This window comes from Lathamus discolor, chromosome 2 (assembly GCF_037157495.1).
Source record: "Lathamus discolor isolate bLatDis1 chromosome 2, bLatDis1.hap1, whole genome shotgun sequence".
NCBI classification, from domain to species: domain Eukaryota; kingdom Metazoa; phylum Chordata; class Aves; order Psittaciformes; family Psittacidae; genus Lathamus; species Lathamus discolor.
In genome coordinates this window covers 52,014,620-52,030,685 of record NC_088885.1, presented here as the reverse complement: position 1 = coordinate 52,030,685, position 16,066 = coordinate 52,014,620, and the positions used below count along the sequence as shown (strand labels likewise).

The window sequence follows — 16,066 nt, the reverse complement described above, 5'->3', positions numbered from 1 at the left end:
TTTTTTGGGCATATGATAACAAGAATTTCCAAATGAGCTAGGTAGATGAAAAAGGTCAATCAACTGTCTCTTTCCAAACAATATAAATGCTTTGTTTTGTTTTTATAATGCCTCTTCACTTGTACATAAATAAGTAAATTCCTGCACTGCCATAATTGATTAATCAGAAGGCTTTTGGCACACTGAATTTCAGGAAGGGGTCTGAAGCTGTTCTGTGCTAAATTCATCCCATTATTTTCAGTGGAGTTGTAGTTAAGATGATTCTGACTCTATTACTTCTGCAGATACACAGAAATAGCAGCGGGAGGGGTGGAAATTGCAGATGCATGGTTTATGCTTAATAGGCAATGGAGTCAAAAGAGCATCCTTCTCCAGAAGAGAAGCTTTACTCAGATATCTTCTTTCAAGAACAAAGAAATCTAATTCTCTTCTCTTTCTGGCAGCCAAATAGTAGCAGCGACAACTTACAGGCTATTACATCTGGCGATTGGGATGTGACAAAGATACTGGCATATGATGAAAAGAGGCATAAAATGTAAGTAAACTTTGGCCTGACAAATCAAGTCTTCCATTGTTTAGCCCTGGTTTGTTACAATGGTGCTGTGCATGCATCTGAAATGTATGAGCATAAGGAGATGGCGGTAAGAGAGCATGAGAAGCTGTCCCCACATTGTCTTAACCTCTTGTACCATTACATATATTTTGTCTTATTTTGATTGTCTCTGTATAGTTCAAACCTCTCGTTCTGTGACTTAAATACATTTGTGTAGATGAATGATTTCTCCTGCTGAAACTTCTGGTGTCAGCCTCTGAAGGAAAGAAGTCTGTTTTCATTGACCACCTAGATAGTTTTAGAAAGAATCTTTTATTGACCTGCAAAAATATCAATGGATTAGGAAAGAAGTATTTATGTAGAATACAAAAAAACCCAACCCTTCTTCACAGTTGCCCTTTATGCTTGTAAAATACCTTCTGTAAATGTTTTCTTTTAAAAATACATTTCAAGAACTTACATAAGAAAATATTTGAAAGGCTTTCTGGAATCTAATACCATGCAAATTCCTTTCCAGGCAAAGTTTCAGGTGGATACAAGGCTCCCACCTCTCGGTTTCTTGACGTCACTGAGCAGCTGAGTAAAAAGTCTCTGGAATATTATAAACTTTAAATTATCACTAAAAGCACAATGTTTCTTCAGGGTTTTTGAACGCCCTCAATTGCCAATAACTTCAGTACAATATAAGGGTCTTTAGCGCATGGCAGAGCTATATGGCAAACAAGCACCAAAGTCTTATTTGCATTTTAACTGGCCAGTCGAGCAGGAAATGCCACATACAGTTTGTGGAATCAAGATGTACATCTAAACAAGCGCAACTCATCAGCCAGGCTAAATGTACTGACATTTTATTCTACCCATGGATGCTACATTTGCTCCTGTGGTCTGTCATCACTCACATGAAATGCATCTGGGGATCAGTCTGGATCCTCCACACCAACCTGAGTTGGCCACCTCCAGAAGCACCTCTCCATTACTTTGAGAAGCTCTCACCACACAATAGGGCATTTGCTGTTTAGCCAGAAAAGCAGTTCACCACAGTCTCAGCACAAACCAAGGGCAGTAAATAATTCTTCAACTTCGTACTCTGTCTTACCTGAAAGTCCAACTCCCTTTTTCAAAGAAGACCTTTCCATGGTTTTTGCATCAGACTACAGTTAGCTGTCTCTCTGGACAAAGAGTAAAAAGTGGTCAGAGAAGTAAATACTGGTTCTAGAGAAAAAAAAGGAAAGGTATTTAAAGGAAATTCTTAGCCAGAAATCTTGAGGTAATAATGTGAAGGCCTTTCACTTAATCACTTGATCCTTTTTGATCTGCTGCCTATGACCCCAAAATTCCCATGCTTGTTTTAACTGCAGTGCAGCCTACGACGTCCTTGCTTGAGCCTCTGTGTCCCCGTCTGTGTTTTTTCTAATTCAGCTTAAACTTTCTTTGCCTTTACAAGATGAGGAAAATGGTGATTTAAAGGAACATGTTGTATAAGATACTTGTAAAATACCTTTTTAATTATGCACTTGCCTTTTGGATTTTTTTTCTCCCCAGTTATTTCCACAGCACAGAAGATTTGCCGAGGAGGCGACACTTATACAGGTATGGGCTTTACTAACTTCACATACAGAATGTCCCATGGTTTTCAATTTTACATAAGCAATTCCAATAGAAACAGATTCTTACATATTTGTCTTTAGTGGCATTGCAAGATCTTGCAATGTGTCACTGGAAGAGGCAGAATGGCATAACAATAGTGAACAAAATGCTTGACATTTGGAAAAGTTTTACTTTTAGCAATTTTTCATTTTAATGCAAATTTTAAATTGGTACCAAGATTGATAAACTGTCACAAAACTTTCCAACAGAACTGCTTAACACTTGAAAGAATTCAGAATTACATAAACTAATGGTAGAAACTGGTTCTATACTTTCGGATAGCAGTTTTCACAGAAATTTGATCGCACTTCGCATCTTCATGATCTTGAAAAGAAATAATAACGTTATGTTTGCAAATGTTTTTCACAATCCCTTTAGCATCCTCACTAACTGTATGATGGTTAAAACATAGGTTTATAGTAAGCTGTTGGTAGTGTAGCTATAGGGAAGTATTGTGGGAGCAGATTACAAAAGGAGGAAGCCCAAACTTTTAAATGTTCATTTTGGAATCATTATTCCAATTGTCCTGTTTTTCTTCTCAATCACCCTGCTGTTATGGCAGCATCTTCATCAAAGGGCAGAGTTGGTGATAGCCTCAGTTGTTAAGGGACAGTCAGTACGTTTTCCTTCTCTAACATGATGTCATCCCTTTTTTCCTCAGTGGGAAGGAAACTAGAATGAACTAAATCACCTGTAGTTGAATAATTTTTCCTTTTGAGACCTCTGTGTCTGTTTGATTCCATGTTTTTTTGAGAGTAGCTCAGCTTGGTGCTTATTTTCTTAAGAAAAAAAATAAATTATATTGACCATTCGTTTCTATTCAAATAAGAAAATCCCATTTTCAAAGCTATGTCCAGACACAGTCGCTCAAGAGCTGCTTCCATGAGTCAAAGTGCTTCCAACCCCTCGCCCATCTTGGCATGCAGATCACCCTGGTGCTCATTAACGTCACCTCCCCACATAGGCAACAGGGAAAGGGATGCCCAAAATGTCAGTGTCCTTGACCTTACTTTGATTACACAGTGATCTTGGCCTCACTTCAGGTATTTGATTTCCTGTGCTGGGTAGTTCAACTGTCTCTTATCCCAGCCCAAGGGTGTCAGCTCAGCAGCAACCTCGGCATATGGACATTGACAGAGCACCACTGGAGCTCTGACAGCTTATATCAGATGAAGATCTGTTTGCGGTTTTTTTCCCCTTTTTGTGTCTCATTTAGTAGCTTCAAATTGTATTTAAATCATGATCTGAGCTTAAACAAGAATCCAAGAACTACTCAGGTCAGTCTTTGTGGCCCTAAACAATGTGCTCAGCCTCATCTCCTTCTACCTTGAAATGTTAGCAAAAAAACACTCATCTGCTTTACAGTCATGCTGAAAAGATCCATTAGTTGATACTTTTGAAGCATTTTGAAGTTTCAAAATGCTATGACAATGTGAAATGCTATTTAGTAATATTCACTAATAATCTGTAATTCATTCTTCGATACATAGTAGATTCTTATAAAACACTTCTGAGCATATGGACACGCCACATTACCTTCTTAAAAAATGAGTCCTAAAGTGTAATCTTTCCTTTCCACCTGACATTATAAGGGCAACTAATTAGATCCAAAAAAAGGGCTCTGGCCTCTGAGGCAGCTGCTGGTAAATCAGACCAGTGTGACAACCAGTAAGAAACTTAAAGAAAGCAATTGCAGCTCTTTGTTGTCTGTTATAATGTAAGTAGGTGTAGAAATACTGCTGCATTGTTTCATGCCTTCGTTCACCAAACTGTGACTTCCTCCTGTAGAATTTCAACCACTATTTTCTTTTAAAAACTATAACTTCCTTCATAGCCACCTGACCTTGCCAAAAAAAAAAAAAAAAAAAAGACATCAGTATCCTGTTATATATTCTCCATTCAGGCAAAATTTAAAAAAAGAGCCATTACTGCGATTTAAACTCAACCAAATGGAAATGCTTAGTCTCTTGCTAATGCTGGATGCATTGTATTTATGTTCTTATTCTAATGACAGGGAGGTTTAAGTAATGTTACTTCCAGATAACATTTGCTCAGTGCCCTTCATGGACTTGTATTAACTTTTTCAGTGCAAGCACAAATGGGAACTTCAACAGGCGGTGTCTGTCTTGTGACCTGATTGAAAACTGTACTTATTTCAGTGCATCCTTCAGTCGCAACCTGGAATACTTCCTACTGACATGTGAAGGTATGTTGGGTTTTGTTATTGCATTGTGTCTAAGGGCAGAATTTAGAGTCAGCATTGATATCTCAGATATCCTGTGTACCTGTGGGCAGCTTTGAAAGACTGGCCACGCATCCTTAATTTAAAGTACCAGTAAAATCTAGACAACATAAAACATCAGAAAGTTTGTGAGAGAGAAGACAGAAAGCAGGGATTAACTGTGTGTGGCTGGGACTGAGGTCCCAATGCATCAATTCGTACCAGTACTGTGAGTAGGGGCATACAAAGTTATAACAAAAAGTTTGCCAAGATCATGCCATTTTGCAGAAAGCTAACTAATGTACAATGCAAGTGCAGAATATCTAGTTTTTCACTGCTCTTCCATCATAAATTTGCCTTAACATGGTGTAATCTACAGATCCAACAGAGGTTTTCTGTGTTGAAATGCCTTATAGTATCCAAAAGCTTAAGAATAGAGAACATTCAAAAAAGTCACAAAAATCAGCTTTCTCCAGCTATTAAAACTAAATTAAGAACTCCGTAGCATTTAATCCTATGTAATTTAGTTCCATTTAATTATCCTAAATTGCACACACAGTACGTAAACATCAGTTGTTCACTGCGATTGAAGCTGCCCAAATGCCTGCCTGCCCGCTAAAACAAGTATTGCAAAGCATCAAGCAAGCACAAATTGCCTTATTTTCAACAGCTCAGTAGAAAACAAATGTGTGTGACAAAGAGTGTACACTGTCATTAAGCAACTAAGTAGTGTCTCACTGAACATCAGTGGTCTGTTTGGAATGTCTGGACTGCCTCTTCTCTGACTGGCAAGTATTCATTGGTGCCAGTAACTTTTTGTGATGAACAGAAGGATAAGGAAGTATTTGAAATGGTAAAATATGATATAACTAGGATAATCAAAGTAGTTTGGAAAAGGAGAATGATTAACACAATACTAAGCAAAACATCTGGACATGGAAATTTGTAAAGACATGTTCTGTCCCAAGAAGATGAATGGTATCTGGGGTGCATTTATAGATATTCTAAAAAATATCTGGCAATACAATACAGAGAGGTAGCGTTAACTGTAAAATGGACTAATTAACTTAATGGACTACCTATGTATCTCTGAATCTATAGTTATGGCAGACATATGCAGAGAAGTGTCATTTCCCAATAAACATTGTTTTGTTGTAAATGTTATTATGCTTATGAAGTTTTTTTCTCTTTGAAAGAAAAACCCTGTATATTTTTCTTCTTGTTTTCATATGAAGAAAAGGTGTTAGTAGCTACTAGAGACAGTATCCTTTTCTTTGCACCAAGGTGATTAGAAGCATTGTGAATAACAAGATTAAAATTTCTACAGTCTTATCAGCAGTTAGGAGTGATGTATTTGGATTGCATTGTATCTTAGTCACAAAAACCTGCAGTGATACCTGAAGAGATTAGTGAGTTTTTGTTAGTGTGTACATTAATACAAGTACACTAGATAATGATTTTGCATAACAAGCTGTGGGCCAGATTTTTAGCTGTTGTAAACAAGACCTCCATTATAAGGTCATTAAAGTTAGATCTGTTTACAGATCTGGTTTTGCTGAATGTATCTCTGTCTGAATTTTCATTATACAGGACTAAATTCTCAAGCTGTAATCTCAGTGTAGCACAAATACAGTCCAGCTTCAACTATGGAGCTTATGTCAGTGCCTCCATTGATACCTTTGCAAAATACATATCCATGAGCAAATAGAGAGATCTTGCTAGGATTTCCATTTTCAATGATTTTATAAAAATACCAGTCCATTACATTTGGTGGAGTTATTCCTTATTTACATAACTGAAAATGAGATTTTCAACATTTTTGCTTGCAGGCAGTTTACAGGAGTATTTCTTTTTAGCATTTTTTGAGTAGAATGTGTCTAGCTTCAGGTATCTGCTTTGGTACATTTACAGCAGAGGCAGCTCTCTTTGGTTCCTGGTGTACCTGATGAGGTTGAGGTCAGTGGAAACATCTGTTCTGGCTGAAGTGCAGACCTCTGGATAAAAGTACCCGTCCTGTCAGACTCTGGGCATACAGCCAGAGTACAGCTGTTGTGGTTTGATGGAGAATCACTTGGTTCCACTAATAGGAGACTTCTTTTTCCACAGCTCCACAGGTGCTTAGCTAGAGCTTGGCCTTGCCTCCCTTTCCCAGGGTATTATTTTATTGCTTATAAGCAGTCATACTCTAGCATCTTTTTGATAAGCAGGAAATCCTATTTATTCATATACACATATAACAAATAGATGGAAAAGTTACTTGAATGAGGGCACACCAAGGAGTCCTCCTTGCCCTGCAGCTGATCAAGCAGGTAGAGCAGCAGCAGCCCACCAGAGCAGACAAGTATTTACTTACAAACATCTGTTACCCAAGGGCTGATGCCAAGAGTTCCAACATCTGCTTCCCCCACCAAATCATAGTTGGAGTAGATGTTAATGACCAGAGAGTGGCAGACTACCTGCTGGTGTTTGGTACTTTCTTCTCTATCTGCATTGTATAAAAGCACCAGGTCTTGCTGTGTACTCTGTGACTGCCTACAGAAGTGTGTTTGTAGCATGACTTCCATACGACTTTGTGTCAGACCATGACACTTAGACAGTAATTTTCACCACACCTCAATTTCACTCTATCCCTCTTTGCTAACTAGCTTGTGACCTTCAGTTGCAAACTTCACTGAGTTTAGAAACACAGACACAACTGTGGCTCAGCAATGGATGGCAAGGTTAGTAAGATTTGATTAAGCAACTGATGCTTATAAAGTACTCTGTGATACTTTAATGAAAGGCAATGAAAAGGGAAAAAATATATCTTTAGTTAAAGAAAATAAATCACAAAGGTTTAAATTTGGAAGTTTTCTACTCACTGCTTTGATACCTTAGGGGCAGCATGTAATTATCTTACAGGATTTTTCGCTGTCCTGCAGACTATGCTTAACAGCAGCGCTACCTGGCACAGACTGAAATAGGAGAACTATGATATAATAAAAGGTAACCTCTCTTTCAAGAGGACAATGTAATTCTTATGTCAGGAGGCAATATTTATTGCAACCACTCAGTCCCAGAAGGCTAGTTACCTTATTTTTCATCTAATTTTATATGCTCATGATTGAATTATTGTTGCAGGATCTAAGGAAACATGATGCCTTGCAGACTACTGTTAGATTATCTCCTCTAGACACTGTTGAAAAAGCAATATGTGCTAGAGCAAGGTCACTCCTATTGTCATTTTCATCATAAAATATGGGCTTACACTTCTGCCTCTTCTCATAAACCAGCACAGAAACTGCCAGTGATTCTCTGTAAGAAAAACAGAAAGAAGATCTGGATGGAAAGGTTTTGCTACTTTGTAAATAAATTTAATTTAGGTTGGGATTTTCTCATCTCAAATAGGATGTAAAAATCAATTGTATGGAGAACAGGGTAAGAAAATACAAGTTTTGGCTGTGGAAAGCAATTTATTCCTGATTCTTTAGTGGGGCTCAGACATGCACAGTGCAAGGCTTAGTGACACCAAGCCAGTAAAGCACTGAGGACCATTTTTAGGTGATGGCTCCTTCTCCTCAGAAGGATGAAGCCTAATCAACAACTACCACTATGGTGAGCTGTGTAGTGCTTTAGTATTTCCATTTTAAACAGATGCTCATTGTCTTCAGTGACTCCTTCCCTCAATCCCAAGTGTAACCTGCCAGCGCTATCAAAACTTGAGTCCTAATGAGGTTGTTCGTGGGAGAAGAGAGGATATGCAACCATTTCTGTTGCAGGCTAATGTGTACTCTGACACTCCACGTGGCAGGTTTGAACATAAAGCCTTCACTCTCATAAAAACTCAGTGAAGTTGTTCAGAACTGGCAAAGATTTTCTGGATCCCACAGTTCAAGTCCTTGCTATTACAGACAGTGGCATCATAGCATCCTTTACATTAGTTGTTCAGCCTCCATCAACTGACCTCAGCTGTAAAATGACCTTGACTTGCAGAGGTATATGGTTCCTCACAAAGGGTTAATGCTTTCTAGCTCAGACAAGAGGAATAGAAAGGAAGACCTCTGGCACCTGCATACATTAATGCAATTAATGCCATTTAATACATGATGAAAATTATAAGGGGGAGTGTTGTTCATGGAATTCCTACCAGCCTGCTAATTAAAGTTCCCCATAATCATGCATTATCAGGAAGGGACTAATCATTTTTTAGGTATGGCACAAAGAAAATTGGTAGTTACACAGATGAGAGAAGACTGTAATGAGGACTAAGAGAAAACTATTGCTTCATGCTTGCATGGTGACTGGTGATAGAGAAGTGCCTTTGCCTCTGGACTGTATATTATCCATTCATTGACCAATTTGAGAAAAATCAGCTTTCAATTTGAGAAGAGACACCAGTGTAACAGAACTGGGAACACTATCTTTTTCTGTAGGTCTCAAGTCCTTCCTTCTTCTCCAGAAACAGTAAGATTGTTTTGATCAAAATACCATAAGATTGCTACAGTTTATCCTAGCTCTTTGAAGATTATCTCTGCTGGAACCTGTGTTTGTAGCTGACCAATAGTCTTTACTGTCAGTATTGAGCAGGTCAAATGACTTTAAAGATGTCTCTTTCTTTAGAGAAATCAAAACAGACTCTTCTAATAAAAATGAGGCAGTATTATCACCTGATTTGGATGTCCTCTCTTAGCACTGTGGTTATTAGTAGCCTTGCCTAGATTCTGTAGATCAGTAATCACAGGTAACAGGAATGAAGTCATTTCTGCCTTTCCTAGATGGCAATTTTGTAGATATAGAGCAAAATAATAAGTTGTAACTGAGCTGTGTTTGATAAAATACCTAAGGAACCAACAGGAAAGGGATTTATCTGGGTATACATCTGCTTTTCCCCAGGTATGTCCTCTGAGCCAGCTGCAATAACAACAGCTCTGTAGCTATGCTACTGGCCCTTCAGCACTGAATGATGCCTGGGAAATCTTTAAAAACAGGATTTATAGCGTTAGGTGCTGCCAGATAAAGTCCTGGTCAGTCCCGTAAACAGAGAACAAGTGGTGCAAAAGGACACAGTAGGAAAACTTTGCGATTTAAAGATGTCCTTTGAAAGTGATTGATGCTACTGAAGAAGAAACAGAACCAAATTACTGATAATCTGAGTCAAGTTCCTCATACCATTGTGCATGCAACACATTCTGTCTGTGTATTTATGGGTTTTAAAGACAAGTGCTGCAAGTTTATTCTTTATAGAGGCAGCATTTAGCTTGAAACTTATCAGCTCCTCAAAGTGTTTCTTGAGAATTTAAGTATCTTCTTTCCTCCCTCTTGGTGGAATATGGAAACACCATCTGGACGCCGGAACACTGAGAAGCATTACTTGCTGCTTCCACTTATTGTGTTTAATCTGAGCATTGTAAAGTACATTTCTTTTACTTTCCAGATTTTTGCTGGACTCAGAAAAGACTGTCACTACCAAATTTTATCAAATCATCTGCCTCTTTTTTGTGGCAGGTTGTCTTTACCTCACTTTTAATCGCATTTTAACACCATAGAGTCCAGAACATGATTTAACAAGGTTCAGCCTTGTAGTATGGAGAGGTCTAAACCCACGGTTTGCAATCCTTTTACCTATCTAGATTTTTATGTCCTCTGATGTGGTCACAGCACAAGCTCCTGCCCGCACAGATGATACAAGTCTGAAGTGTATGGTTACACTTCTGAAAAACGCCCCATATACAGAAATTCTTAGTGTGCATGAGTCTAAGCTACAAAAGATGTTGTGTGAAATCACTAATTTATAATGAGGGCTGCTTTAGGAGAATGCATCAGCTCATCATTTATGTTTGTTGGAACCAGGATTCAAAACAGAGCTCATGTCCTTTGTCACTGCAGTCTTTCTAAACCCAGTCAGTGATTCCTAACTAGCACCTCTCCTGCTTTCTTCTAATAATGTGGCAAGGTCTTTTTGCTAAAAACCACTAGCCAGCACTCCTGTGCAAAAGAACATTTAAAGGAAGCTGGAGGTGGTTGGAAAAATGGGAAAACTGGGTCATTAATGCTGCCTTGTATGCTGCATAGTGCTGCACAGTTTGGGATAAGCTCAGCCAAGAGCTGGGTGGGTGGGAACATCCTTTGAAAGGGCAGCATCCAGCACCATCACCATTGGTATAGATGAGCTCAGGGACATAAAACCCATGGATTTTTCTTTAAAAATATGATTAAACTTAAAATTCTTGGCATTATTTCTAGCACTGTGGCTATATTTAGGTGCTATTATTGCATAAAGACTCTGTCTTTTTTGAGAAAATCTCCTAGTATTATTCTCTCATGGGATTACCAGCTGATTTGGGTAGGCTTGAATGGTCTCCAAAGACAAGCTAAATTAAAACCAGTAAAGTGCTTGGATTTTTGGATGAATTTCACTGTAACAAAGTAACATTTTATTTTGCCTGTCTTCTTACTGAAGTTTAATCTGCACTTTCTTTAATGCTGAGTTTGGGGAACTTTTTTCCCTGAAAATCCCATAAAGTCCCAGAGGAATGAGCTTTAATCAACACTTATCTTCACAAAAACGTACTAGTTCTAGCATATCACTTATGAGAAATTTTTGTCTGTAATATTCACCACAAAAGAAACAGGGGCTTCTATGAGCTTATGTTCTGAATAAAAGTGTCTGAATCCTTTCTGCCTCAGTAAAGAAGATCATGACATTTGTCTTTCACCACGAGGGTCAAATCACATTTTGCTTCAGTTTCTCCATTAATATGAGGTGGCCGTGGGATCATCACAAAGCCATTATTGGCAGCAATTTGTATATCTGTGTCTCTTTGAACAGGAAGAGCTTAATGTTTTTTAATATCTCAGGATAATTCTTTATGAGATTTAGCAGGATACAGGGAAGAGGAAGTAGCAATTTTATTGCTGGCAAAATAAATACTGCAGTGTTTCATTTGAGTTATGGAAAGATGCGTAAAGCCCTTTGCAACCTTTCCCCAGATGGTCATTCTCATGCTCTCAGCAAGTGGGGAGCAGTAGTAGAGTGAGAATTAGTGGTTCGCCTGTGGCCACATCTTGAGTCAAGTACCAAGACCCCCATTTTTCTCCTCATATTGCAAGACAGCCCTCCAAGGAAAAGCACCATTGGCTACTGGAATAGGACAGAAATGTGTCTAGCTCTGTAACCTGTCTCCATCGGTGGATGGTGCTTAATTACCCTCTTCAGGATTTTTGCAATAATGTACCCATCAGGGACATGTCTGCTCAGCTCCTGCAATAAGAGGTCGGTTCTTGCCTTCAGGCAGGAGAATAATGAACCTCTTTATACATCTTTCTCTGTTCCTTCATTTAATCAGACCTTTTAACCTGTGCCATTTGAGCCAGACCTACCGTCCCTGGAAAGCAATCGGAAATCTGGAGACGGGGGTTTAATATTAACTATGGAGAAGCAAATGCCATGAGCCATAAGTCAATTTTAGGGTGTCTGCCCTTCAGCAAGTACAAGTTCATAAAGCAACGTTTTGTCCACAAAACCTGAATACATTGCTTATGTATTACCTTACATATTACATAGACATCTTGCATATCACAGTCTCCTCACTAGCATTCCTGGCACCAGATTGTTCTTAGTAGCTGTTATGCTCAGGTAAACATCAGTACAAGCAGTAATGAAAGTATACATCTTAGCTCTTCACTGGATACTTACGGACTATAAAACAACTCAGTATTTAGGCAAATATATTGGCAAGAAGTAGGTGAATTTCTTTCCTTTTTCTATTTCTGTAACAAAATAATCGTGTTACTTATATAATATTGTTAGATTCTCTAAATCCTGAGTTGAATGTGGACACCTATCATACATATACTTTACAAATAGGTGGGGTTTATAATACTTGTTTTAATTTGTTGGCCTGTATCTAGACATGGAGAATTCAAAGACACATTTAGTAACAGTGGTCCAAGAAATCCTAACTAGCTGCAAAATGCAACTTAAGACACATGGGTTTGATTCTTTTCTCTGCCTCAAGCTCTTTTAGAGGGCTCAAGCGTATCTTGTAATTCCAGCTTTCTAGAGGTGTTACGAAAATAAGTCCATTACTGACTGCAATGCTCAGATATACAGTGACAATAAGGGGCATAGATGGGTAAATTACCAGAGTGGTTTTGAAAGATTCAGTGAATCTTCAATCTGTTCACTGCAGAGAAACCTTCCTAGCAGAAACCCAACTATTAGTATGCAAGAGAGCACTCCTGTAACAAAAGCAGCATGTGAAATGATTAAATTACTCCGGAGTGAAGAGTTAACAAGCCATGGCTGTACACGTTTGCTGTTAGCTCACAGCACCGCGTGATGTTTCGTCTCAATAGCAATTCAATAACTAGTCTGTAATTACATCACAGGCCTTAATAAGCACAGGGCCAGTCCTCCCAGGTGCTGAATGCTCTTAACTCCCACCAGCCGCAGCGGGAGCTGGAGGAACCCAGAGCAGCAGAAGAGCCCCTTGGCATGTTGCAGGATGGGACTCCAGCAAGACCAGCCTCCCGTGCCACTGCAGTGCCTTTAGAGATAGGCAACAATCTCTTGAATGAGGGATTGAATTTTCAGTTATAGAAGCACTAAAACAGTTATGAAAAACATAATAACCCATTTTGGCTAGAAGCACATCATTATGTATTACATGGTTTTACAGCACTGTGTGTCAGGAGACACAATGCAGCTGCGAGGGGGAAGGTCATCCCACAGCTTTTTTGCTTTGGAGGGTCCTTCGATGTGTATGTGTGTGAGAAATTTGCTCCCTGTGAGTGATATGGAAGTATTGATCATCTAAGAAGGATTTAAACAGGGAAAAAAGTGCTTGGCAAGCACTACAGTGTTTCATTAGGAGTGTTTTCTGCCAATAACACCCAGGTTAAAACGGTAGAAAGTTGTTTTCTTGCCTTTGAGAGACAAGAAGCTGAAATTCCTATTTTACTTCTCCAGGTGACCCCTCCACATGGTTTGGGGCATCTCTGGCAGACATCTGGGGAAAGCTTGCTGGTGTGGGTAAAAGTATCTTACTCCAGGGCCTGAAACAAACCTTAAATGCACAGAGGGGAAATACCTACATTTAATCCTTACTTAAACTTAGTTATGTAGAATGCCTGCTGCCTGGCAATACATCTGAAGCATGTGAGTTTAGTGTCAACTTGTCAACTAATAAAATCATAAATCACAGAATCACAGAATCCCAAGGGTTGGAAGGGACCTAAAAAGATCATCTAGTCCAACCCCCCTGCAAGAGCAGGGTAACCTACAGTACATCACACAGGAACTTGTCCAGGCGGGCCTTGAATATCTCCAGTGTAGGAGACTCCACAACCCCCCTGGGCAGCCTGTTCCAGTGCTCTGTCACTCTTACAGTAAAGAAGTTCTTCCTGATGTTAACGTGGAACTTCCTATGTTCCAGTTTACACCCATTGCCCCTTGTCCTATCACTGGATATCACTGAAAAAAGCCTAGCTCCATCATCCTGACACCTACCCTTCACATATTTGTAAACATTGATGAGGTCACCCCTCAGTCTCCTCTTCTCCAAGCTAAAGAGACCCAGCTCCCTCAGCCTCTCCTCATAAGGGAGATGTTCCACTCCCTTAATCATCTGTTAATCCTGGTAATGGCAAAGCATCTTAGTGATGCAGTTCTTACTGAAATTCAGGTAAATGCTGCCTAAGTGCAGTTGCTCCCGCTGAAAGGGACAGAACTGAGCAATTCAGTTAGCCTTTGGCAAGGTTCATAATAAATGATGTCATTGAAGTAGCCTGAAGAGGCTCCATTAAATGCTGAAACAACTACTAGCACTGAAAAGGAGTTCCATTAGCCAAGTTCTATTAACCAAGCCTATGGATAGAGAAGCACAATAGGCATGCCCTGGTTTACACAAATGTGTGTGGTTACTTCCTGGATTTTACTAATGGGATATGCACCAGCTACTTCCACACCTCAGTGCAGCCATATCAGTATCTCTGAAGACCTCAGCCAAGGCTGAGGACCAACTTTAAATACTTTTCTTACTGCAGGCACTATAAGCAGTAGCTCCCAGGAGACTGAGCAGAAGAAGGAGGCTCAGGGAAAGGTGTTTTCTACCTGCTGTCCTTACCTTGCCTTACCTTGCCTTACCTTGCTGTGAAATGCAGTAACTCCCTATAAAGCACCTTACTGGATTTTTCATCGGCACACCTTGGAGGAGCACAGCACTGTATGTCTACAAGGACTAGAAAACAAAGTCAGTGCTGCCGTTGAAGGAGTGTCCATCCTCTGTCCAGCTTGAGGGCTCTTTCAGCAGTCTGCTACCTGTGCTGTGAATAGGCTTACCCTGAGCTGGGTACAGGAACTGAACTGAAAGAAAATTAACTATAACTTCCTTCTTCTGCTGTGATCAGTTCTAGAAGCTGTTCTGGTGTTTTGCTGGATGGTTATACAAACATTCCTGGTCATGCAAGAGAGTGGGAAATGCTGGGGTGGGACCAAGTGGCCAAGGTGGAGATGGAAGTGGACAGTACTAGCTTAAAGTTTTTAGAGAACCACAGAGTGATGATTTGGGAGGATGTTATGGGCCATCTGATGACTGCAGCCTGGAGTAGAGTGGTATCTATATTCTCTATTATCAAAAAATAAATTACAGTTTTCATCTGGTGGCCTAGATTTATGTAATTTTTTATCACAGCAAGTGTTTATAATATGCTTCAGCAGAAAGGTTTGATATTTATTGCCTTATGTGCAGCTCATGGGGGTTCAGATTCTCTGAACCATCTGAGCTATCCTTGGCCTGAATCTGGGGTCTACATCAAGGGGTGGAAAGCAAGCGTTTGACACCGTGCTGTGGGGGTCTGAACATAATGTTGTATTTCTGGGTAGAGGAGGACAGGCAGTCCACAAGAATGTGCTATCCTTGTGCTACTGGATAAGCTACACATCCTAGCCGAAATATCTGGGTAACAAAATCCAAGATGTGTAGGAAACATGGAGATAATGAAGTGCAGCTAAATGTCTTGCAACGTGGTAACAGCCTCCAAGAACCAGGCGTGACCCAACAGTGTGCAGGCTCCTACCCAGCCGCATGCTAAATGCATGCTAAATGAGCACAGCAGCTCTGCTTATGCCTGGAAGGCATTCCCAGTGGTTGCTCACATATTAGGTCACTGGGTGGCTGTTATCTGTTGTGACCAGAATGGTTTCCTATACAAGGATGATTATGGCAACGCTTGGGTTTTTGTATACCCAGTAGGGGGAGGCTGTAATTAGTGCTTCCAGGCAAATTGTGACCTTTTGGAACTTTTCCTGAGGCTTATGAAGCTTAAATTAGTTTCTGCTGTTTGAAAGCATGCACAGACTTAATCTCTGGGTCCTATTTATATTATAATTACTATATAATTCACATTTGTATTCACTTGACTCCCTTTCTTACTTAACAGCCGAGGTTGGCTCTTGCATTTCAACTCCTTTGTGCGCAGTTCATGGGTCAGAAATCCCACGGGCAAAGGCAGGATGGGGAGTGCTCATCATTCTCTCATTCTCACTCTCTCACTTCAAAATAGCAGGCTGGGATGAAAAATCCCTTTTGCACAACGAGAATGTATGACAAAACCTTTTTCTCCAGGAAGAAAGAGGATGCTATTAGTAGTTTGGAATTTGAAAG

General features: G+C 39.7%; 1 protein-coding gene across 3 annotated transcripts in view; it reads left to right on the top strand.

The window, feature by feature from the left end:
* The window catches only part of DPP6 (dipeptidyl peptidase like 6), a 510,591-nt gene that overhangs the window by 466,864 nt on the left and 27,661 nt on the right, over positions 1-16,066 (top strand). For all 3 annotated transcript variants that reach the window (XM_065666817.1, XM_065666815.1, XM_065666816.1), the window contains exons 14-16: positions 444-535; positions 2,096-2,143; positions 4,288-4,406. In XM_065666817.1, the coding sequence (XP_065522889.1) occupies positions 444-535; positions 2,096-2,143; positions 4,288-4,406 (259 nt within the window). The remainder of the gene's footprint in view (positions 1-443; positions 536-2,095; positions 2,144-4,287; positions 4,407-16,066) is intronic.